We start from the raw sequence: 23,274 nt of genomic DNA, 5'->3' as shown, positions 1-23,274 counted from the left end.
ACGCAAATGGAGCTTGTCTGAAACTCAGCACACTGTTCTCCCCAGGGCTCCTCCTGCCCCAAGGAATGGCCCTGTCTGTCCAAATGCCAACTGAAAACCAGACATTGCTTGACTCTTCCATCTCCCACATCCCCCATGTTCAATCCACAGCTATGTCTCTACATCCAAAATATATGTGAATTCACCCTTTCCCCTCCTGTCCCACTGCCCTCCCCAGTCCCTCCTGGTTTGAACTGCCACCACACCTCAGAGCTGGCCACTGACCCTCTCCCATTGCTGCCCTCTCTGGCCCATTTGCCTCCCAACATCAGTAATTTTTCCATGTCTGAGCTTTGGCCATGCTAAACTGCTTTTGGTTCTGGAACTCACATGATCTTTTGACTCTGGGCCTCTGAACATGTCGTTCCCTCTGTCTGAATGCCAACTCATCCTTCAAGGTTCAGCTGAAACAGCACCCTCCAGGCACCTTCTTTGACTCCTCAAGCCTGGGATGGGTGTAGCCTAGTCATTCATTCCCACAACAGCCCCCTGGCCCCTCCATTCATTACAGCTCTGGTGTACAGTCACCTATTCACTCACCTATGTCCCCCCTCGAGCCTCTAAGCTTCTTGAGGACAGACATTATGCCTGTGATGCTCTCCACGGCAGCCCCAGTGCTTAGTACAAGACCTGGTACTGAACAGGTGCTCACTAAATCTCCAATGGATGACTGTACACCTGTAGGGCCTGTGCTGAGCACCTTACATACCTTTTTACATTTACTCCTCACAAGAAGTCCATTAGTAACAATGGGTGCTATTATCCTGTGGTTTAGAGCAGGGAAGTAAGGCTATAGAAGCTGAAAACTTGCCCACAGTCACACAGCTGGCAAATGGCAGGGAGTGGATTCAAATAGAAGTCTGTGTGCCTTCAAAGGCCTCTTGTCCACCACCCCACCCCACCCTGCCTTTGCCAGCCATCCTCCTTCTCTGACCTTATCTGTACAATGGGAACAAAAATTATACCTAGAACAGGACCTGACACTAACAGGTTCTCAGTAAATATCTGTGCCTTTCCTCCTAATCTTTTGAGGTTTATGTATTTAGGACAGAATTTCCCCAAACCAGAAACTTCCTGCATGCATATGTTCACCGAAACAGGTGCAGAGCTCTACACAGGTCCTTCTCCAGCATCCAGGCCCCAATAGGCACTTAACCAACGTGTGTTGAGCAGAGAGTCATCAGTGAATGGCTGACACATACTCAGACACAAAGCCACAATAAGGGCTCGGCATAGGGACCCCGACCCCCATGATCCCTGCCAATTACCCTCCTCTGGCGCCACTCCTCCTGCTAGCCCAAAGCGAGGGAAATATTTAAAACAATTTTATTCATGAAAATATGCTGTACAATGCACTCTACACGGCCTCGACACGGCACACACGCACACGCACACGCTGACGGCACAGCCACGGTACACTGCCTACGATATGCGCCGGGGACTCCACGCCCACAGCCTGCCCCGACCGGATACTTATAAATATGGGAGAGGAGCCAGAACTGGCACGGAGTAAGGGGTGTTGGGTTGGGGGAGTGGATCCGGAGCTGAGGCCAGCTGTAGAGGCTGAGACCAGTACTGGGAATGATGGGAGGTTGTAAAGGGGGATTGACTCCAACAGGAGGGGAGAAGCTTGGGTGGTCAAGGGCAGGAGGGAGGGACTGGACCAGGGTGGTCGGGATCTGAGAGTGGTAAAGGGCTTAGGGCTGAAGGAACGCTCAGGGTGAACAGCCAATAGGTAGGCGTGAGTGTGTTTTTGGAAGGGGTTCCTGGCTTGAGGTGGGTAAGGCTAAGACCAGTGCGAAAGTGTTAACTGGGAATCAGATCAGAGTTTGGGGTGGGCAATTCATTGCTGCGAGGACCCTGCAAGTGGAACATAAATTTTTGATTAAGAAACGTCCCCCACCCGCCCCAGGCCCATTCTCCCGTAGGCTTCAGGGCAGCGTGGCCCACTTTACTCCCAACTCCCACCTAGCCTGAAATTCAGCCTCCACTCTCAACAGGTTTCCTGGCCCAGGAAGAGGGGGTACTGGTCTCAGGAGTTTGGGCAGGAACGGTGGGAAAACCCAGGAAGGAAGCCATGAAGCCGTCTGGGAACCCGGCCCCTCCCTACCACTTCCCCAGCGGTCAGCTTCTGAGCGAGGTCTCTAGCAGGGCTGGGACTGTCTCCTGGATCCTCCCGTGAAGCTGGAATCGGGGATGGGGGCCCGGGGATAAGGACGGGAAGACAGAGGCCCCTTGGGGCAGGGCAGGGCACCAGGGGCGCGGGCGGCTGCTCTCAGCCCGGCACCCAGCTCTGGTTGGGGGGCGGGGCCCCAGCCAGGCCTGGTGGTGGCGGAGGCAGAGCCGAATCGAAGTTGAAGTCCATTTCGTCGCTGTCCATGAAGTCGTTGAGGATGATGGACTCGACGTCGCACTCGAGACTCCCGCTGAACATGTCGAGGTCCAGGTCGGCCGGGAAGCGGTCTGGCGCGGCACCCAGCGGCCCGGCGGCGGCGGCCGCGTATGGCCCGGGCAGCGTGTCCAGCAGGAGGCCGCCGGGCGGGGCCCCGAAGGCGGTAACGTGGCTCGGCGGCGCCAGGCCCGCGGCGCCCGCCTCGCCGGGCAGCGTCATAAGGCTGATGGGGTGAGCTAAGGCACTGCGCGAGGGCACCGGCGGCGCGTACGGGGCCGCCCCCTTGCCGGGGTAGGCAGCGGCCGCGCCCGCCAGCGCCAGCTCCCCGGGCGCGCCCAGTACCGGGCCGGGCCTGGGCGCGGGCGGCGGCGGCGGCGGCGGCGGCGGAAGGAGCGCGGGCAGCGCCCCAGGGCGGAAGGGCGCGGCGGCGGGCACGAAGCTGGCCTGCTTGTTCTCCTGGATGGTCTGCATGGGCAGGCGGCGCAGCACGCCCAGCGCCGGCGGCCCGAAGCCCCCACCCCCGCCGTAGGCACCGCCCTTGCAGCCGCCGAAGTAAGCGGGCGTCCCGGCGCGGGCCCGTGGCCCGTACGCGTCCTGCGCGCCGTCCAGCAGGGCCTCGGGCAGCCCCGTGCCGCCGCCATGCAGGCCGAGCGGGCCTCCCAGCTCCGCCAGGCGAGGCAACTCCCCGGGGCAGCGCGTACCTAGCGCAGGCGACAGCGCGCTCGCCGGGCTCGGGTACATGAGCGGCGACGAAGGCGCCAGGGCCTCCAGGGCCTCGTCGTCCTCCAGTTCGGCCGCCTCCCCGAGCAGGGGCCTTCCGCCCCCGCGAAAATCGGCCCACGCCTCGTAGTCGTCGCTGGCGTGCGAGGCCGGGCTGGTGGCCCACTTGGCCCCAGCAGGCACGGGCCCCGGGGCTGGTGCGCCCGGGGGACTAGCATCAGGGCTTCGCTCAGGTGCCTGCAGTTGCTTCTTCTTGCTCGCCTTGCCTTTGATGCGTAGGAACTTGGCCCCGTTGTCCATGGACACGGCCCTGCGCCGCGGGGTCTTGCCTGTCTTTCCGCCCTCGGGGTTCAGCATCCACCAGGAGCTCTTGCCCGTGCCCTCGTTCTGCACACGGATGAAACGGGTGTGCAGCGACAGGTTGTGCCGGATGGAGTTCTGTGGCCGGAGACAAGGGTAGGGTGGGGGAGTGGGAAGTGAGGGGGCCATGGGAAAAGAGGGGGAAATGATGAAAGGAGACGGGGTGGGGGGGAGAAAAGGGGCAAGAGGGTAAGAGAAAGGCAAAGAGCCAGAGGGGAAAGGGGAGGAGACAACAGGGATGATGAGAGGGTTGGAGGGAGGTGTAAGTACCAGGCTGGACAAACTGAGAACCCACATCCTCTCCCCCAGAGCCGCACCGCCCTTCACTCTCATCCCCTCCACCAGACTGCCCAGAGAGTGGGCCTGGAGCTCGGGCTCAGCCTTTCCCTGGAGACATGGTCAAGCCCTGAGGGCTACTCTTAAGGGGCCTGCAGAGGGGACCAGGCCCCTCACCAAGCTCAGTCAAGCCCAATCTGGGGCTAGTCCTGCTGCCAGGGCCCCCCAGCAGATTATGTAAGGTCTCACACCGCTGTGGCTCATTTGTCTGCCCCCCTCCCTCCCCAGCCTGGCATGGCGCCAGGAGCCCGAAAACCCAGGGCTCCAGAAATCAATCTCGCGGTGACTGATTAAGCCCTGTTTAGAACTAATTGCTCTTTCGTGTGTGGGGAGAATAAATTACCTGCTTTAATTTCGTGTCTTTAAAATGCAACTGCAGGTAGAGAAGACTGTTAACCCTTTGCTGGGAGGGCCTGGCCAGGGAAAGTAGAATAGGCTGGGGGTTCCCAAGGTGGGTACAGGCCCAAGACTCTCCAGAGATTTCCCCAACTCTTCTGAGCTTCTGTGAACTCCACAGAGCCCTTGGATCCCAGCAAGGCCCTCAGAGCACATCCACTGGCCATGGAGACCTCAGACCCCACCTCTGCTCAGCGCCCACCTTCAGGACAGCCCAGCTCTCCAGCCTGTCCTTTGCACTGCAGCCCACCCTCCCCTCCTGACCCACCTGAAGCAGAATAGCTCTGCCCTCAAAGCCCTTTCCTAGTGCAGCCTTCACAAAATCCCCCAAAGCAGCACAATCCCCATTTACAAAGACCAAGGCTCAGAGAGGTGAAGTGGCTTGCCCAAGGCTGCACAGCCCTTTCTGCTATCCCTCAGGCCCTTCCTGTGCTCCTTTGCTACCCCTGCACTTACTCTCTTCTGAATTTCTGCTCTACCCATTTCTCAGGCTCCCCATGTCCCTGCCTTATTTTGCAAAGATGGTGGTGGACTGCTCAACTGACCTGGCACCTCATAGGAGCCTGGGAGATTAGAACTTTGGCTGGGTCTGCCACACCCCACCTCTGGGGCCTCCCACCTGGGGGCATTTACCTCCCAGCTCAGGCATTGCTTTGGAAACTCTCCGGTTTGGATAACAGAAAGGCTATGCAGGATCCCTGGCTCTTTTCAGCCACCTAGTTATGGGACCATGGGCTGTCGACTCAATCTCCCTGAGCCTCAGTGAACTACTCCGGGGTAAAAAAAAAAAAAGGCAGGGGGTGGGCAACATTCAGTGACCACCTGAGAAGGCTGTTAAATCATTCCTTGAGATAATGTGTGTGGGTGTTTGGTGAACACACCAGGTGCTCATACATATGGGTTAAATTCTCTGGCCAGAAGACTTCATTCCTCAGATCACCCAACAGATCTGCTATCCCTAACTCCTTAATATCATGCCTTGAGTGTAACTGTGCTGGGCACTGACAACTGGGAAGCTGGCATTACCCCATCTCGTGTACCAGGGAATGGACGCCCAGAGGCATGATGTAACTTGCCTGCAGTCCCACAGGCAGCAATGCCAGGTACCACTCACTCCAGATCTGCCCAGCTCACAGCCCTGCTCCTAACTCATTAATCTGCCCAGCCCATCAGTCTCTGGGAGGAAGGGTCCTTCCTGCTGCCCAGGGTACACTCCCACTCTCACCCCAGCTCCAGGTGCTGACCTGGTGTAAGAGCCTCAGGCTCCCTATCTCTGGCACTTTTTGGTCTGGGCAGGTGACAGCTCCAAAGCCCCTCCCAGCAGTTGCCCTGCTTGGCTTCTCCTGGGGCCCTGAGAGGAGGGGAGCCAGACCCCCCAGAGAGCGGTGCTCCCTCAAGTAGATACCCCCTTCCCACTCCCGCCCCTGCACCTGGCTCCCCAGCCCCTCCCTCACACCTGTGTTCAGGGTCCTCAGAGGCATGGTTCTCCTCCCCTATGGGACTATCTGGCTCACCAGAGGCTCCACCGCCCAGCTTCTCCAGGTGGAAGTCATTCAGGTAACACCTCTTTATCAACGTCACTATGTGCCAGCCTAGTTCTGAGTCAGGGGAGGGATGGGAAAAAAAGGACATGGCCAAGTTCCCGCACCTACTCAGCACCTGCCTGCGTGTTCAGCCCTGCGTGTTACACGTCCTTTATCTCATGCAATCATTCTGTCCAACTCCATACAAGTTCAGGATTGTGAGTTCTATCTCAAGATGAGGAGAGAGGCTCAGAGAGGTTAAGTAAGTTGCCAAGGTCACAAAGATTAAGTGGCAGAGCCAGGTATTGATTTCAGGTTAGTCTCGCCCTGAGCCTAAAGAAATCATGTTCTACCACGGGAGAGAGACTAGTAAGAGAATTTCCAAAGAATCGTAGGAAGCCAGTACTCTGGTGCTTCTCAAACTTTCCATGTAAACTATCCCTGGAAACTGGCAGCTTGGGAAGACTGGGGGACATGTCACAAGGTCAAAATTTCTTATGTCTTATGCTTCATTTTAGACTTAAGGGGGATTTTGCTTGTACTTCATAATGCATCCAAATTTTCTGATTATAAAAATAATGTTTTAGATGATTTGTACTAAGAACACATGCTCTGGGCCTGTGAAGGTTTGCAACCTTACCTCCTCTATACCCTGCCCAGCTAGGTACCCCTAAGAACATGAGCCTCAGCCTGAAACCAAGGCTGGTCCCACCCACAAAGGGAGCACTTGACCCAGGTCACCCAGGACCTGGTGGCAGGGCACAGATTTGAACCCAAGCCTTCTGACCCCCAGCTTGGTGCTCTTCCCACTCTACCAAGCCTGACCTGGAGCAAGTCCCTCTTCTCTGCACCTCAGTTTCCTAATCCATAAACTAATCGGGTGAGCCAATTGTACTCTGGGAATCATCTAGTACAGAGGTTTTCAAACTGCTTTTTAAAGTAATGGAATTCTCCATAAGTGGAATCTAATGTAAAACTTGAGCCTTATACACTCAAGCCATAAGGAAGTGGAGGCCAGGATGCCTGGAACCCCACCAGTTCAGCACCCTCCACTGCAGTCTCACAGAAAATGAGGCCCTTGGGGAGGGATTCTGCAGGCCAGATGCAAGGAGCAGCTGAGGCCTGTAGGGATGCCATACCTTGCCCAGGGTCACCCTGGGAGGTGGTCCAGGACTGGACAAGGACCTTGACCTCTGACTGCTGAACCAGGCTCAACACCAGGTGTGCAGCAGAGTTGGGCCCCATGAGGGAAGCCCAGGCCCTGCAGCCCAGTCTGGCTCCTCAGGGCCCAGCCATCTGGTACCAATCAGAGCTCCCAGCCAAGACCCAATGGCAAGCACTGATCACAACTCACCCACAAGGCCCCCTGGGAGGCCAGAGGCCACGGAGGAGGTGAGGGAGGCAGAGGAGGGAAACGCCTTTGCCAGGCAGCAGTAACCAGGGCTCCCTCTCAGGGTCGCCTAGCAACCCACCACCATAGCCACAGCCCCAGCATGCCCAGGTTCCCCTGGTGCCAGAGCTGGGCCAGACTTCTGGGGCCTCACAGCTGCCACACCTCCATGTGGGCCTGGGGCAGGTTCCCAGGGGAAAGAAACCTCCCGATTCAGGAGGTACATGGAAGGGCAGTGGGATATGTGCCCATCCCCCTCTGTCAGAACCTGGGACAGGGAGGCCAGCCCCCTGGGACCTCACCCAGCAAGGAGAAGAGGCTGGTACAGGCCAAAGCACATGGGTTCTGGGGTTGGATCTGGATTCCAGTTTGGGCTACGAAATCAATAAGCAGTGCAACGCTGGGGCAAGATACTGTGAACCTCTATTCCCTCAATCGCTCTCTGCTTATACCCTTGCTCCGCTATACGCTCCACCATGCAGCAATCAGTGATCCTTTAAATCACTTGGATCACATCCAGTCCTGCCCAGTACTTTCTGATGCTCCCCATCTCAGAGGAGAGAACAGAGGCCTTGCCATAACCCACAAGACCCTCCATGACCTCTCAGACTCCTCCCCTAACACTGTCCTGCCTCATATATTCTGCTGCTTCCTTGAAGCTGCCAGGTATGGTCCCACCTTGGGGCCTCTGTCTCAGGGGAACCATCGTTCACCCAGCTACATCATCTCCTCCAAGTGTTTGTTTAGAGTCACTTTTGCAATGAAGCCCATTCTGACCACTCCTTTAATAAGTGCTCCTCTCCCCTGCCATTTCTTGGGCCCGCTTGCCCTGCTCTAAATTTTCCTAAAGAATGATCACTGTCTAAATTAATGTATAATTTACATATATAAACTTATAAATATGTAAGTTATAAATATATAATTTATTTCTATTCTGCACTTATTATTTATTGTATGGTTTCCCTAACAATACAGTATGAGTTTCACAAATGATTTTTGCCCATTTTTACTGTACCCCATGTGTTTGATACATCCTAGGCATTTAATAAATGAATGAGAGAGAGAGGAAAGCAGGGAATAGCGTGTTGTAGGAAAATTAAATAAGACTGGGCAGAGTAGCTGGCACATAAGGGCTTCTCCAAATGGGGCTGAGAGAAGGGCACATAGGATTAGAGACAAGCAGGTGGTGGAGAGTCAGGAACAGCATGATCCACAGAGGGAACTGCAGACAGGAGGAAGGGCTTCCCTGAGAGGTGAAGAAGGCCTCACAGGGTGAACAATACCGCTGCACACCCTGGCCCCCATGCTGCCGCTGCCCGCTTCTCAGATAGCCCTGAGGAACCCACAGTGTGCTGGGGCCTAGGTTTCTCACAGGCTGGACCACCTGGGCCGGAAGACACTTCTAGGAGCCCCTGAGGGAACAGAATCACCACATCCTTGCTGTCGGTGCCTCCTTGTGGACAGGGTCTGATCCATTTGATGGCAGCTGCCCATCTATCCAGCAGGACACTGTCATCTATTCCCAGGGCACCCTTTGCCCAAGAGCAGTAATGCATTCATCTGACAGCACAACCCCATTTATCCAGCACACCAGTCCCATTTATCCAGCAAGTACAACCTCATTTGCTAACAGCACTCCATTCACCTGATGGGCCCCCTCATTTATCCAGCGGGACACCCTCATTTATCCACCAAGTCGGAGGCTCTCCTTCCTCCCATGTGTGGCTGTGTTCTCTGACGGTGCAAAGTGACTGATCCAGCAGGACGTCATCTCTCCTACAAGTATTCTTCAGCCCCTGACAGTACAACCTCATTTATCTAATAATGCAGCCGCACCTTGCCTCCAAGTACCACCTCATTCCCTGACAGTACAACCTCATTTATCTTCCAGTACAACCTCATTTCTCCTTCCACTACAGCTTTATTCTCTGATAGCGCCAACCTCATCCACTCTTACTTCTCCAACCAGAGCCCACCAGATATCAGGCGTGTGGGGAGTGCGGAGAGAAGAGGGTCCCACCATTCTCTTTCCCCTGCCTATCAAGGGCTGCCTGGCCTATGACTACACTCAGTCTTCTCAGGCCCAAAGACTTTGAGATCTAGGTTGTGTGGCCCAGCCAGTGCTCCACCATCGCCCCACCTCCCATTTTGTCCCCTCTGGGGCTGAAGAGGGCCCACAGGATGGATTTCTTCCAACTCTCCAGGAGGGATTTGACTTGTAGCTTTTGCTGATTTCTGTGGCATGGATAGTCTCATCGTAGCCAATTTCAAGCTGCCAGCGTGATGCCACTGAGTACAGAATTGGGAAGAAGTGTGCATGATTGGCTCTCAGGAACCAGTGCAAGCCAGCTCTAGCACACCACTGGCTCATGCTTCAAACACTGAGGACGGAGAAGGGCACTGACAACATGCCACACCTAGGCTAGGTTCTTCCTATACCTTTCTTCTCTTAACCCTGGTAACCATCCTGCAATAGGATACTACTATTATACCTACGGGTAAACTGAGGCTCAGCTGGACTAAATGGCTGGGGCTGGGACGTAATGGAACCAGGTCTTAGTCTGAGGGCTGGCTGTTGGATGCCAAAGAGCCACAGGGCTCTTCCCACCTGTGGGGAAAGTTGGGGTTCCTATGGCCAGGATTCTCACTTGAATCTAAACTACTTGATGATGTAACTGGCCTGCTGCTAGGCTACTGCTTCCACACCCATAGGTAATAAGCTATTACTGACTGAGTCACTATGTAAAGAGCTCCGTCCAGTGCTCTGGGCAGAAGCAGAGATGAAGGAAGATTACAGACATGCAGACTGTTGGATGCAGATGTGATTCTAGTGCTCAACCTATCACCGGGAGAAAGCCAGGTAATAAATCCTTTCACCCCAAGGAAGTTCCATTGTCATTCCTCAGTCTGAAACCCATTGGCAAAACACCATCCACATCCCTAATATAGCAGGGGACAGTGTCTTGCTGGCCATTTCAGTGGCCATCCCTGCCTTACTTCTCAAGCCCAAGCCTTCTGGCTTTCATCAGAGACAGGAGATCCAAGTCTTGTGTTCCACACCCACCACAAGCCCAGTGCTACCTCCTGACCTCCCTGGCACCTAGGGAATTTCAGGACCCTCCCACATCAGTCCTGGGTTTTGTGTTCATCCATGCAAGTTCAAAACCAGGTATGGATGCCTCTCCAGGGCCCAGTACAGTCCAAGGTTCAGCCCTTCCCTCCTCAGGAAGCCGACCCTGCCTACCTGCTGGAGATGAAGACCCAATTCCCCCCTTCAGTGCCTCCCTGAGCAGAGGCTACCTGTGTGCTATAATCCCTCCATGACTCCTGCTTCCTCTCTCCTTTCTTCATTCTCTCTCTTTCAGCAAGAAGAAAGGTTAAGGGTAGGGATTGGAATCCTAACTTCATCCATATGACCTTGGCATTCCCCATAGAAGAAAGTAACAATGCCAGCATCCATGGGGAGGACTGGAACCTGGATGAGATCCCACATGTCAAGAACTTTATCCCCTCCCTTTCTCAGAGGCTAGGAGCAGCCCGTCCCACACCTTAACCCCACCAGACTCTGGCCCAGGAACACACACCTGTGTCAGACAGAGCCACAGACTCTCTGGGGGTCACATGCTCTGCTGCCTGGGGTGAAGCTGGGCGCTCAGTCCAGGCAGACTTCCTGGTAGAAGGGGTGACCTGGATGACCCCAGGGGCTTGAGGCCATGTGCAAATTCATGGTACTAGGGTCTGTAGTGGAGGAGAAGGGCAGGGGTGGAGCATGCATCAGGGCCACAGGTATCAACAGGGAAGAGGGCTTGGGGTTGGCAGTAGGACAGAAGTGGGCAATCAGGGTCCAGGCAGAACCCCATGTCCAAAGTAAGACATATGGTCTAAGGACAGGCCTGGCATAGCCCCACTGCCTCCCCAGAGACAGCAGAGCCCACATACCCAGCCTGGGCAGCAAACAAAGCAGTACCAGAAGTCCAAGCTCACCCCTACTCAATAGCTCAGGGCTCCTCATCCTTCCCCCGTGGGCTTGGATCCTCCTCACCTGGTACTCAAGAACACTCTGATGCTCTCCAGCCTCGTCAGCTCCAGTCCCTCAAGCCCATCTAGGATTCCAGCCATGCGGGATGCCTCACACCTCCATGCTTTTGCACACTGCTCATTGTGCCTTCCCTTCCTCTCTGCTTTACCAGTTCTTGCCCCTCCATCAGGGCCAACTAATTGTGCATGAGCCTGCCTCCCACCTGAACTTTGTGGGGCAACCCTTGGCTCACAATAAGTCAACACATAGGATGGAGCTCTCAGAAGCCACAGACCACTCAGGCCTGAAATTTTCTGCAGTTTCTGTTCAGCGAAACCTCAGGCCAGAGCTCCAGGCCTTGCCTCATCCCTCCCTGGTTACCCCTCCAGTTCCTGTGGCCTCTGCCACCTCCCTACTTTTCCTCAGCATTTCCTGGCTCCTCAGAAAAAGTCAGCAAAATGAGTAAGGAAAGAAAGTTTCATTTACCCAACATTCAGAACATTCACCCTGAGGCATGCACCTTGCTGGCACTCAACAATTAAAATCTTCCTGAGTCTGAGTACCAACTCTCTAGTCGGTTTATTATCCCTGTTTTACAGATGAGAAACTGAGACTCCCACAGACGACTTACCTGCCCAAGGTCACATGGAGTAAGTGTTGGGGTGGGAATTCATACCCAGGGCCCTTGCCCTTCCTCCCAGTCTGAGATGACTCAAGGGAGGAGCCCAGACCAGAGAGAGGCTCCAGGGTGGGCCTGGAGTGAGGGCAAGGGAGGGCTGCCCACACTGGCTCAACAACCCCTCCAGACTCTTGACTTCCTCATGCAGGATTAAAGGGGATCCCTAAATACAAAGCCATCGGGGCCTGTCCCTGGCTCTCCTCAGTCTGAGCCCCCTCCCCCACTCTGCATGCAGCACCTCCCCACACCCCTACCACAGGCCCTGGGAGCAGCTGCGGTGACCTCACCCAGCCCTGCCCTGGGCCCAGCTCTCGGGAGGGCCCAGCAGCTGTGCCCCAGCCCTGCAGGCTGGCTCCTGGGGGGAAAGAGGAAGAGTGGGCATGGTGCCAGGAGAACCATCTGCTCTCCCAGAGGCATGGCCACCCGAACAGACACTGCCCTCACCCCCAGAGGAGGCCCTTGGCCCTCTGTCCCCATGCCAAGGGGCTCCAGGAGCCCAGGGCAGCCCACCCAGGCTGAGGCACCAGCCCTCATCTGCCATCTGCCTTCTCCTGGATTCTGAGAGGTCCTTGCAGGACATGTTGGAGCACGAATGTCCACCAAAAAATGAACAAGTGCTCAGGGTAAGCTCTGAGAGCAGAGGCCAGAGGCCGGGGCTGGGTGTGCTCAGCACTGCCTGCCCCAGCCCCACCCCCAGCCTTCCTGGGCTAAGAGCCTGGGATCCCCTGGGGCAGGGGAGGCCTCCATCCCTTCACATCTGCTCAGCTGGCAGGTGCCTCTGGCAGAGGGCAAGCCCCTTCCCCCAACAGCCCAGATCAGGTTACAGAGGAGGCAGTCCAACAGAGGAACAGGAGGGGTAGAGGAGGTATCGCAGCTTCCCAGAGTACTGCGGGAGGGTAATTCGGATTTCTTGATAGAATTTGGAGCCAGAGAGGGAAGGGCCAAACCCAAGGTCACACAGCCTCCCAGTGGGCAAAGATGAGCTGATGTCCAAGGGCAGGCAGCCCTGGGTTCAAGGGTGACCTTGAGCAAAGCATTCCCTTCATCTGTAAAAATACAGAACCTAAAAGCCGCCTGCTTGCCTCCCAAGGCCATGGGGAAGGTTCTGCAAGCAAGAAAGCAGTGGGTCAACCCAAGGGCAGAATGAAGCTTGGACATCCTGATTATCTGACACCTCAGGGACAGAAAGGGAGGCATTCAAGGAAGAACCCCTTGTCCAGTACACACACAGAGGTTGGTGTCTCTCAGGAATCAGGGCCCAGGGCCCCCCACCCTGCACAGCGAGTAAGGAGGTGGTTCCATTCCTTTCCCAGAGCAATGAATAACAGTAAAGAAATTTGCTAAGATTTCCTGGGGACTTTCCATGTGTGTCTCCTGTAATTTTCACAATGGAGCTTGGGCATAAGTCCTACTACTATCCTACTTTGTAGAGAAGGAACCTCAGGCTCAGTTGCCCAAGGCCACACAGAGGGTAAGTGGCAGAGCTAGGATCTACTCCTCTCTACTTGCCTCCAAGAGTCTTAACCACACTGCTGTCTCAAGATCCTCAAGGCACCAAAGAGTGCTGCATGACACCTCAGGCCTGGCCTTTTGGACTCTTTGAACTTCCACCCTCTCTCGGGCTCGTCTTCTTCCCTGCATCCCAGCACCAGGGCACCTGAGCCAGTCTCATCCCCCATCTAGCCTCCACACCACCCTCAGGTGATCTTGCTGCCTGTGTCATTCCCCAGCCTGGAGGGCCAGCTTCTCGGCTCAGCATTCAGCACCGCTGACCATCAAGCCCCTGCTTGCTTCTCCAGCTCAAGTCCTGCCAACACAGCCAGAAACTGGGGGACTCCTAAAGAGTCCTGAGGGTTTGACCTCCTTTGTCTGATTCCCCCTCCCCACCTCCAAACACCCAGAGTTCATTATCTGGTCTTCCATCGTGGCTCTGAGCAGTCTTTATCCCAATCAAAATTGGGGGTCCTCATCTTATCTCCCCAGCTTGACTTGTAGACCTCTCAAGGTCAAGGAACCAATCAAGTTCCTCTGAGCAGCACTGCAGTGAGTGACCAACAGGGGTAGGACTGGATTAAAGTGAATGGAGGAAGCTGCCATCAGCCTCTATTCTAGCCTGGGGACCAAACTCCAGGGGAAAGCAGAGAGACAATGACCCAGGCAGGAACAGGGGGAGGGGAGGTCATCTTGCACTGGCCTGTCCAGAGCACTGGGCTAAGGAGGAGTTAGCCCTGGGGGGCCTCACTTCTGTTACTTACACTGGTATACAGTGAAAGCCACTTGACTTCTCCCAGCCTTAGTTTCGTCATCTATAAAATGGGGATAGCCATAGTATCAGCTTTCCAGGCACACTGTGAGAATCAGCAGAAAGCATGTATGTAATAGCACATGGCTGTAACTCTGAGCTGGAGTAGTTCAGTGTGGCTAAAGCAAGGGTCCAGAGGGCTGAGTGATACTGCTGGAGAGGTTAACAGGGGCAGGTGGCCAGGATCTTGAGTGTCATGCTAAGGCTCCTGGAGGAACACCACTGCACTGTACACACTCTCTTGTCTCCTCCACCAGATGGGCAGCTATTAGAGAGCAGGAGTTCTGAATTTCCTTCCTCACTGGTCCAGTTCAGGAAGTTTGCTGAGTATTTATATTCCCCCTGTCTCCTGCAGCCAAAGGCTCTCAGTAGCAGAGCACATCAGCCCTGGCTGCTAGCTCCATCCATGTCCCATACTATGAGATTCCTAAGACAGAGAGGATGTCTTGGGGCAGGCGGGTCAGTCCCTTGCAGCTGACCACATGGGGTCAATTCTCTGGAGGACCCAAAAAGGATGAGGAAAAGACTTGGCTCAACCCAGGCAGCCTTCCTGGAGGAGAAGCTGGTCCACCCTGGTAGCAGAAGAAGGAAGCCTGGGACACTACCATTTCAGGCATCCGTTCAGAATCTGGCCCACCATTAGACCGACCTGTTAAAATATAGACCTCAAAGTCTACCCAAGTCTAATATAGAGGGTCTGAGATGGGGACTGGAAACCTGTATTATCTAAAAGCTTCTAGAGGACTTTGGTCATCAACCAGGTTTACCAACAACAAAGCATTTCAGGCAGGAATTCTCAGGGAGACACAGTGAGTTCCAGAATCACCTGGGGGCTGGGTCTTTTTTCAAACCACCCAAGCACACCATCTAGTTTCTGAGGGGTGTCCCAAGGGATCATTCCATGAGACTCAGTAGCTGCCTTGGTGAGTATGTGGTAATGGCAGTGGGTATGAGGTGTAACAGTGGCAATGTGAGGGTGGCTGAGATCAGAAGTGGCAGGTAAAGTAGGAAGGAGGGCAGGGCCTGGACAAGGCCAGCAGAGGGCCAGGGTCCACACAGAGCAGTCTGAGCTTGGTTGGCTTGCAGAGGAACTGAGGATCCCCAGAAGGTTCTGGAGCATGACAAAGCCTTGGGGCAGGAGGGCTGACTGCTGTGTGGGGTTGAAACTGTCCCAGCATTGGGAGATGGTGAAACATCTCCCTAAATCCAGGCTCAACCTTGTCCCAGCTATGCTGACTTGGCCAAATGACTTTATCTTTCTTGGCCTCCATTTTCTCAACTGCAAAATGGGACTCTTAACACAAACCTGGCATGACCCAGGGAGGATGAAATGAGAGAATTTATGCAAAGTGCCTGACTGCCTAGCACCCAGACCTTAATCCTCTTCATTCTTGTTCCTCTTCCCCCAAGAGGTACCCCCTTTAGGGACCAGAAAGGTTTCTCAGCTAAGAGGGAGGCCCTGGAGGGAGGGTGTGGGAGGCCCCTCCCTCACACGCCACCTGGCCCCCCTCCCACCTCCACATATGGGCTGGGGGGTGGGGAGAGGCAGCAAACAGCCAAACCCTCCCAAACAGGAGTTGGTTTCCATGGTAGCCAGGGTGCCCGGAGGAAGGGGGATGCTGCAGATCCAGCTGTCCCCCTAAGCGCCCTACTGAGACCCCAGAGCCTCAGCTAATGTCCACCCAACACCCTGTATCTGCCTGCTATGGGGGCCAGCTTAGACTATCTTGAGCACTCCCTTCATTGTGCCCAGAGTATGTTTATCACCTGGATACGGCCAGGGGCAGGATAAGTATCTTCAAGCTGAAGTCCCAGGTTCAAGTCCAGCTACACCTGTACTCACGTGCTTCCTTTGAGTGAAGTCTTTTGAGTACTTTGTGCCCTGGGTCCCAGCTAACCAGAGGGACCTCATGGATACTAGAACCAGTGGGTTTGTCAGTCACAGCCCTGAAGGGACCAGGCACTGAGTTACATCTGTCTTTGGACACCAATGAGAATCCTGAGGATCAGAATGAGAAAGAGCTTGCCCCAGCTCCACACACTGGATCAGGTTCCTTACAGGTGCTCTGTCTACCCCTTACCCACTTCTGAGGCCATCTGACCCCAAAGGGCTGAACTAGGATACCCTGAGCAATGCTCGAGGGAGATGGGCCAGTGCCAGGTAGAAAGCAGTAAGTCCTAACAACTTGAAGACTTGTCCAGCAATAGAATAGTCATGAGTTCTCAGGGAGTGTGTGAGAAGGGATTGAGCTGGGGAAGGAGTCAGGGAGCAGGTGTTAGGCTCCATGGCTCCCCAACTTCCCTAAAGATGCAAAGTCTGATTTGTGGAGGTGAGACGAGTGAGCACCAATATCTACCTGTTTCCCAGGTAGGTACCCAGCCCCAAACTGGCAGGCAAGACCACTTCCTAGGCTGCAAAGGGGTGGGGGGACTGGTAAGTCAGCCAGCAGGTAAGGGAGACAGTGAGGTGAGGAGGGGCTTCCCCTGCTGGAGCTGGTGCACCCATATCCCAGGGGCTCATATCCAACACACACAGTCCATGACCACCCCAAACCCCTCACAGTCACAGAGCTGCCTCCATATCCCCCAGGACCCCATGTGTGGCCACCACCAGTGGCCATTCTAAGACAAGAGAAGATGGACTGCAGAAACCAAGCCTCCCCCCATCCAATGACATAGTAAAACCCTGAGTTCTGGGGACAGAAGGGGCTTCAATTCCCAGGCCTGCCACTTCCTAGGAATGTGACCCCAGGGTAGATCACTTCTCCACCTGGGAATCCGGGATGTTAGCACCCACCTGGAATGACAGTGGTCAGGATTTGAGGGGATGTGTGCCTAGTTAGTGGGCACCTCCTTCCAGGCCCTCTTAGCCTTCCCCACACCCCACCAGTCTGTGGTCAGTCCTGAAGCTGGAGTCCTCGGGGCTCCAAAAATGTGTGTGTGTTTGTGGGGGTAACCCACAGAAAGTGGGGGCTGGGGGTGCTGAACTTTCGAACCCACAAACCCCCCGCGCCGTTCATTACCTTAACACAAGTTAAAAATAACCGTCTCATCTCTTTAAATTAGTCTGTCTGCAATTACCGCCTGGCACGGCGCTGCCCGCCATCGTCCCGCTGGAGCGGCGCCAGGTGGCAGGCGGGGCCCTCACCCTGTCTGTCGGTCTGTCTGCCTCCCCATCTCCCCCCTTCCCCCTTGCAGCCACGCAGCTACCCCAGGAGCCTCTCAGCAGTCCAGCCTCTGAGCTCTTGCGCGGAAGGGGGCCAGGGCCACGGGCTGGCGGGAGCAAAGGGGCCCGCGGGAGCAGAGGACTGGGGTGGGGGCTCCCCAGCACGGTGGCGGGGGAGGGGCTCCGGGAGGCCTGGAAAGCCGGAAGGGCCCGAAGCACGCCAGCGCTCGTGGGTGGGTGTGAGCAGGTGGCCGTGGGAGTCTGCCGGGCGTGCCAGCAACTGTGCCAGGAGCGGCTGGCACGGGCTTGTGCCCAGGAGGCGGGCAGCTGCCAGCCCCCAGCTCGTGCAGTGCGGGGGGCGGGGTGAGGACACCCCCCAACCCGGGCTCACACCGCCTCCTCCCACACCCCCACCAGCCCTTGGGGCTGGGGATCCCCGGAGGACAAAGGAGGAGGGAGCCCTGCTGGAGCAGGGGAGGAAAAAGGGGGGAGCCCCCTGCACTCACAACCACTACTCCTCAGAGCAGGCTGTAGCTGGCCCCTCCGGGCTTCTCAGATCAGTCCCTCCACCTAGCTCTACCCCCACCACTCCCCGGAAGACCTACTGGCTGCCCTGGGCCAGATGGGGGTAGCACCACTCCTGATCCCATCCCCCAATAACCAGGCTGCTCCAGGCCCTTGGGGACAAGGGAAGACCCCATCTACTGCTCTCCTCCTCCACCAGGCTTCCGGACGCAAGGGGAGGGGAGAAAACACAAAAGCAGGGAGAACAACTTCAAGGGCGCTACGTAGAAGGAGCACCAAGACCCAGAGCAGCCTGGAAGTCTTCCTGAAAGAGTCCAGCATTAGGAAAGGTATGGTTGAAGCATCTGAGGGAAGAGGAAAGCTCTGCCTGGGTGTTGGACACCCACACTTCTGGAACACTGCAGAGGGAGGGTGACCTCCTGTCTAAGCCCTTGTTCCAGGCTAGAGACCCCCTGCCCTGAGGGAATCACTACCAGCCTCTTTGGTGGAGTGCCAGGCACCAAGCCCAGCCTCCCTTCAGGCTTCACCTGTCGGTGTTCTGCGCCTGCAGCTGATCTTACCTCCCCCAGTTCCTTTCCACAACACCGCTCCACTGCCTCCGTACATCACAGGTGGGGTCACAGGCAAAGGCCAAGCACAACAGCCCACTCTGCCTCTCCCATGCCACCTCCCTGCCACCTCTAGGAGCCCTCCTCTCCAGCCTGGCATGCCCAGGCTGTCTCCCAAATCCAACACGTACAATCCTACCTCCTTGCCTTTGCAGATGTACTCATCCCCTGGAGGACTTCCACCCAAATTCTAAACCTACCCCCATCCCATGAAAGCAGCCCAGATCAAGTGCCACCTTCTCAGTGAGGGCTTGTCTGGCTCCCCAAGGGATCCAACCCACCTTCTCCACACATTTGCCCCCCACCACTGGCTTTTCCTGCCTGTAAAACAGGACCTGGGTGTGGAACTAGCTGAGCCCTCATACATCCTGAAGGCAGATCCAGTGCCTTCCCCGTTGGTCCCCCAGACCATTTAACACAGGGTTTGGTACCCCCCAGGGATTCATGTGCAACACTTACATGGGGGATGGGAGAGAGGAAGGAACAATGGGCCCAGCCCCAGCCCTGGCATCTGAGGTGTACCACAGCCCCCACTAACCAGCAGTTGGCTGGGAGCTGGGGACAGCCCCTCCACCAGAGGGACTCACTGGGAACAGGGGAACAGGCTGGGGGGACACAGGAATGTGAGGAGAGGGAGGCGCCCTGGGGAACCGTGGGGTGGATCAGGAGGCGGACAGCCACTGAGGGAATAAGATGGGAAAGGCCAGAGGCCCCTCTGAACAGCCCTCTCCAGTGGCTCGGAGGGCTCTGCCAGGACCTAGGTCAGGAGCCTGGCCTGAGGTTCTTCTCAGCACCCCAGCCCAGGATGAACTGTCCAGGGCTCCTTCCTTCCTTCCTGAGCCCAGGCGCAGGGAGAGGCAGTGCGTTCCCAGCAGCACGGTGCAGTGGACACAGCTTCCAATGGGCAGGCGGGAGACCTGGGCTATCATCCAGGGCCTGCCACTCACTGCTGAGCTGAGAAGAGTCCCTTTCCCTTCAGAGGCCTCAGTCCCACAGTCTGAGAAATGAACTTGTGGGACTAAATTCCCAACCACATTCTAGGATGTAAACCTGCCCCTTTTCAAAGGTTGTTTGTGTCTCCCTTCCACAATCACTGCCAGCAGGGTACTATTTCAGGGGCTCTGTGGGGCCTTGGAGTGGAGTCCAGGTTTCCCATCTACTGACTGTGTAACCTCGTGCAGTTCACTCCTCCACTCTGTGCCTCAGCACTCAGCCCTGAAGACAGTGATGATCAAACCCACCTGAAGGACTGCTGAGAGCATTAGAGACCCCTAGCACAGGGCTTGGCCTTGAGAACCTCAGTGAACTGCAGCTCTCTCCTGGCTTGCAGCCTTCATGTGCCCTCTTGCCATCTTCCCCATCATCCCTGTGCATCAAGCCCATCTGGAGTCTGCCTCCTGCTGGAAGCCCTCCTGGCTTACTCTGAGCCATATTGCCCTCCCAGGCCTCAGCATCCACCTGTTTCTTCACTCTTTCACCAGACATGCACTGGGGGCTCCTTGGTGCCAAACTCTACACTGGGTGCTGTGGGTACAGAGTTTTCTCCAAAACTGCCACTGTCTTCCAAAGGCAGGGTGGGGAAGGAAAATGAGACGGGACACAAAAAACTAAGACTGTGACAGGCAGGGAGAGGGCCAGAGAAGAGGGAATTCTAAGCTAGCTAAAAAGGATGAGGGAAGACTTCATGGAAGGGGCCTCTAAATTCAGTGCCCTTGAGGACAGACAATATATCTACAGGGAGAAATGAAAGGTGGGTCAGTGCATGGGGAGTAGGGAAGAAGGTGGGAGCAAAGTCCAAGGGCAGGACTCACTTCCGAGAATATGTTCCAGTGAGGGCTGAGCCCAAGGAGACCAGAAAGAAGATGGGCAAGGAGACTCAAGTCTGCTCCTCCAGCTGTGCTCCCATTCCACAGTGGTTGGAGACAGAAGCAGCCAGCAAGAAGCCTGAGTGAGAGCCATGGGCCCCCAGGTCAGAGAACAGTGGCACCTACAATGCAGCTACTAGGTATCTAGAGCTGTCCAGGTTCACAAGCCCCCTGCCTTCTCCACTGGCACACCTCCTTCCTCTGACCCTGCCAGCAGCTACCAACAGACACAACCCCCTCCCTCCATTTAGGTATGCCTCCCTTAAAGAGACCCCCTTTCCCACAGGGAGGCTGACAGCTCACAGATGTCCCCCCTTCCAACCTCCTCTCCCCAGAATTCCCATTCCACTATCCCCATTCTCCAAAAGGATGGCCAGAGAAGGGTCTGGAGGCCACAATCCAGTCAAGCCCCTGCCCTCTCTCAAGATGGCTCCCCACTTTCCACTGGCTGGCACTAACATACCCCTAGCCCTCCCCTCTCCCCCTGATGCATCTGGGCTCAGAAAGCCAGGAAAGTAAAGACAGCTTGGGGAAGGTAGGGACTCATCTCCAGCCCTCAGTACCCTGCCCTCACACCAGCAGAGGTTACCACCAACCCAGCATGCTGATCCAGGCAAGGGGGGTACAGCAGCTGCCCCAAGGAGAACTCAGATCCCAGGTCACCTGACCAGGTCCCCACCCCAGGCTGGCTGGTGCCCTAGGGTAAACTCGTGGCACCCCAGGAAGATCTGTGGACCCAGGGTCACACTTCTCACACTGAGGCCAGCTCCAGGAAGGACAGTGGGGAAGCTCTGGGGAAAAGCAGCCACTGGCCCCAAGTAATCATTCTAGCTCTTTAAGTAGAGTGCCCTGGTGGAGGGGAAACAAGAGTTAACACAAAGCAAAGTATCAAGGGTTAAAAGAGAGCTCCCCAACGTCCATGGCCTGGGAATGGGCTCCTCTGCTATGCCCCCAAGGACCGGGTGGGGAGGTGGTGTATCCCTCTGGGGCCTCAAAGTGGCAGTCCCTTGTCACCCCCTAGACCTCCCGCATCCAGAGCACACACACATCTGCTCCTAGCACGCCCCCGCCTGTCTGCCAGCGGCTCCACGCCCTGGGCACACACTCTGTGACCCGTGGGGGCGCCCCAGGGCCTCCCTCCAGACGGCTCGCCCAGAGCCCGGAAGCAACTAGGAGTCCCTGGAAGAACCAGTCAGCGACCCCAGCCTCCCTCCCCAGCCGGACGCCCCACCTTCCAGCCGGCTGAGCTGTTGCTGTCGCCTTTATCCTTGAAGTAGGGCACGTAACGGACCATCCAGTCGTAGATCTGAGAGAGCGTGAGCCGCTTGTCCGGGGCGCTCTCGATGGCTTTGGTGATGAGGTCAGCGTAGGACAGGTTCCCCCACGCGTTCCGCCGGGAGCTCTTCGCTTTCCGCAGCGGTCCAACCTCCGCGCCCAGCGGCGGCGCTGGGGCCATCACCGGGGCTGTCGCCCGGCGCTCGGGCCCGCAGTCCTCGGAGACCTCAGCCACCCCTGAACCCAGTGCTCCGTCCTCGTCGCCGGCCAAGTCGGGCTGCGGCAGGGGCCAGGTACACGAGCGCGGCCGGCTCTGCGGCGCGAAGTCCGGATCCACGTCCACCTGATGCGCTCGCAGCTTCGTAGCCATGGTCCCGCCCGGCTCGGGCGAGGAGGGGAGGGAGGCTCCACGGAGGGTGGGCGGGCGGCTCCGGGATCTGCGCGCCCCGAGGAGGCCCGCGGGAGGGGTCCCTGGCGGCGCCGGCTCAACCGCGGGGCTCCATGGGCCAGAGCGCGGAGACTAGGGGCTGGACGCGCCGGGAAGCCCGAAGGGAGGGAAAGATGAGGGTAGCGAGGGAGCGGCGGCCCCGGAGCCCAGCGGGCACACACCTCGCCCAGCCCCGCTTTTAGCACCTGCCGCCCGCCTGCGCCTGGAGCCACCACCGCCACCGTCGCTGCCGCCGCTCCCCCGGCGCCGGCCCTGCACGCGGGCCCCTCTCTCCCGGGACGAGGCCGGATTGCAGCATGCCGGAGCCCGAGCCCGTGCCGGAGCCCGCGCCGCCGCCCGGTGAATGCAGCCGACGCCGCCGCTCCGGCTCCAGCGCCAGCTCCCGCGCCTGCCGCGCTCAGCGCCGGCTGCTCCTCGGGATGGGCGGGGGACGGGGAAGGGGCGGGTCCAGCGCCGGAGAGGGCGGGGCGTGCCCTCCCGCGGCCACGGAATCCTCCGCCTGCCTGGGTACCCCGCCCGAGGGCTGGGGGTGAAAACGCGGGGCTCCCAGCTGGGGCGACCCTGCCGCAGCCCCTGCACGCAACAGCGCCGCCTACGGAGCAGGGGAGGAGCAGCGACTGCGACCCCGCCCCCTGACCGGCGCTTAGGGAGGGGGTGCGGGGGCGGGGTCCAAGTGCTCTCATTGGTCCGCAGCAGGGCTGTCCCACCTACGGACTCGACAGGATCCCTCCCAGAAGCGCGTCAGCAGGTTATTGTTACAACCCGGGGTTTCCCGGGGCAACGGTGGTGGGGCGGGGCTCAGAGCACTTGGCCCCGCCTTCTACTCGCGGGAGGACTGCCCCGCCCCCTGTTCCTAGACCTTTGACGTTTCCGTCTTTGAACCCCGTTGGGGCGGTTGATGGAGTGCTCCTTTGTGTCCTGAGCTGGGTTGGAGAAAGGGAAAGGGTCAAGAACACCGGGGTTCAGGGCCAGGCTTTGCCAAAATTCTAGTTTTTCCATCTGCAAATGGGTTCTATATGAGCTCTTAGGGTGCCTGTGGATATAGCTTTAAAACCTCCGTTCTCCAAGTTAAACTGGTCGCAGAATCAAGCTGGAGAGCTTGTTAAAACATTGCTGGGCCCCAGTCCGGTAAGACTGGGTTTAGGCTACAGACTGCATTTCTAACGAGTTCCCAGGTGATCCACAGGGTGCCACACTTTGCAAACCACTGTTTGCAAGTCTGTAGAAAACTT

The 23,274-nt window shown here is 56.9% G+C and overlaps 1 protein-coding gene across 1 annotated transcript; it reads right to left on the bottom strand.

Annotated features, from left to right (window-relative positions):
- Window positions 1-1,349: 1,349 nt before the first annotated feature.
- FOXO6 (forkhead box O6) lies at window positions 1,350-22,622 on the bottom strand. The gene is made up of 2 exons (XM_037002368.2): window positions 21,551-22,622; window positions 1,350-3,589 (listed from the first exon to the last, which is right to left on the bottom strand). The coding sequence occupies exons 1-2, from the start codon at window positions 21,962-21,964 to the stop codon at window positions 2,315-2,317; spliced, it is 1,689 nt and encodes a 562-aa protein (XP_036858263.2). The 5' UTR covers window positions 21,965-22,622; the 3' UTR covers window positions 1,350-2,314.
- Between the last annotated feature and the right edge of the window lie 652 nt (window positions 22,623-23,274).

Source organism: Manis javanica, chromosome 4 (genome assembly GCF_040802235.1).
Source record: "Manis javanica isolate MJ-LG chromosome 4, MJ_LKY, whole genome shotgun sequence".
Taxonomy (NCBI): Eukaryota; Metazoa; Chordata; class Mammalia; order Pholidota; family Manidae; genus Manis; species Manis javanica.
This window is presented reverse-complemented; position numbering and strand designations above follow the sequence as displayed.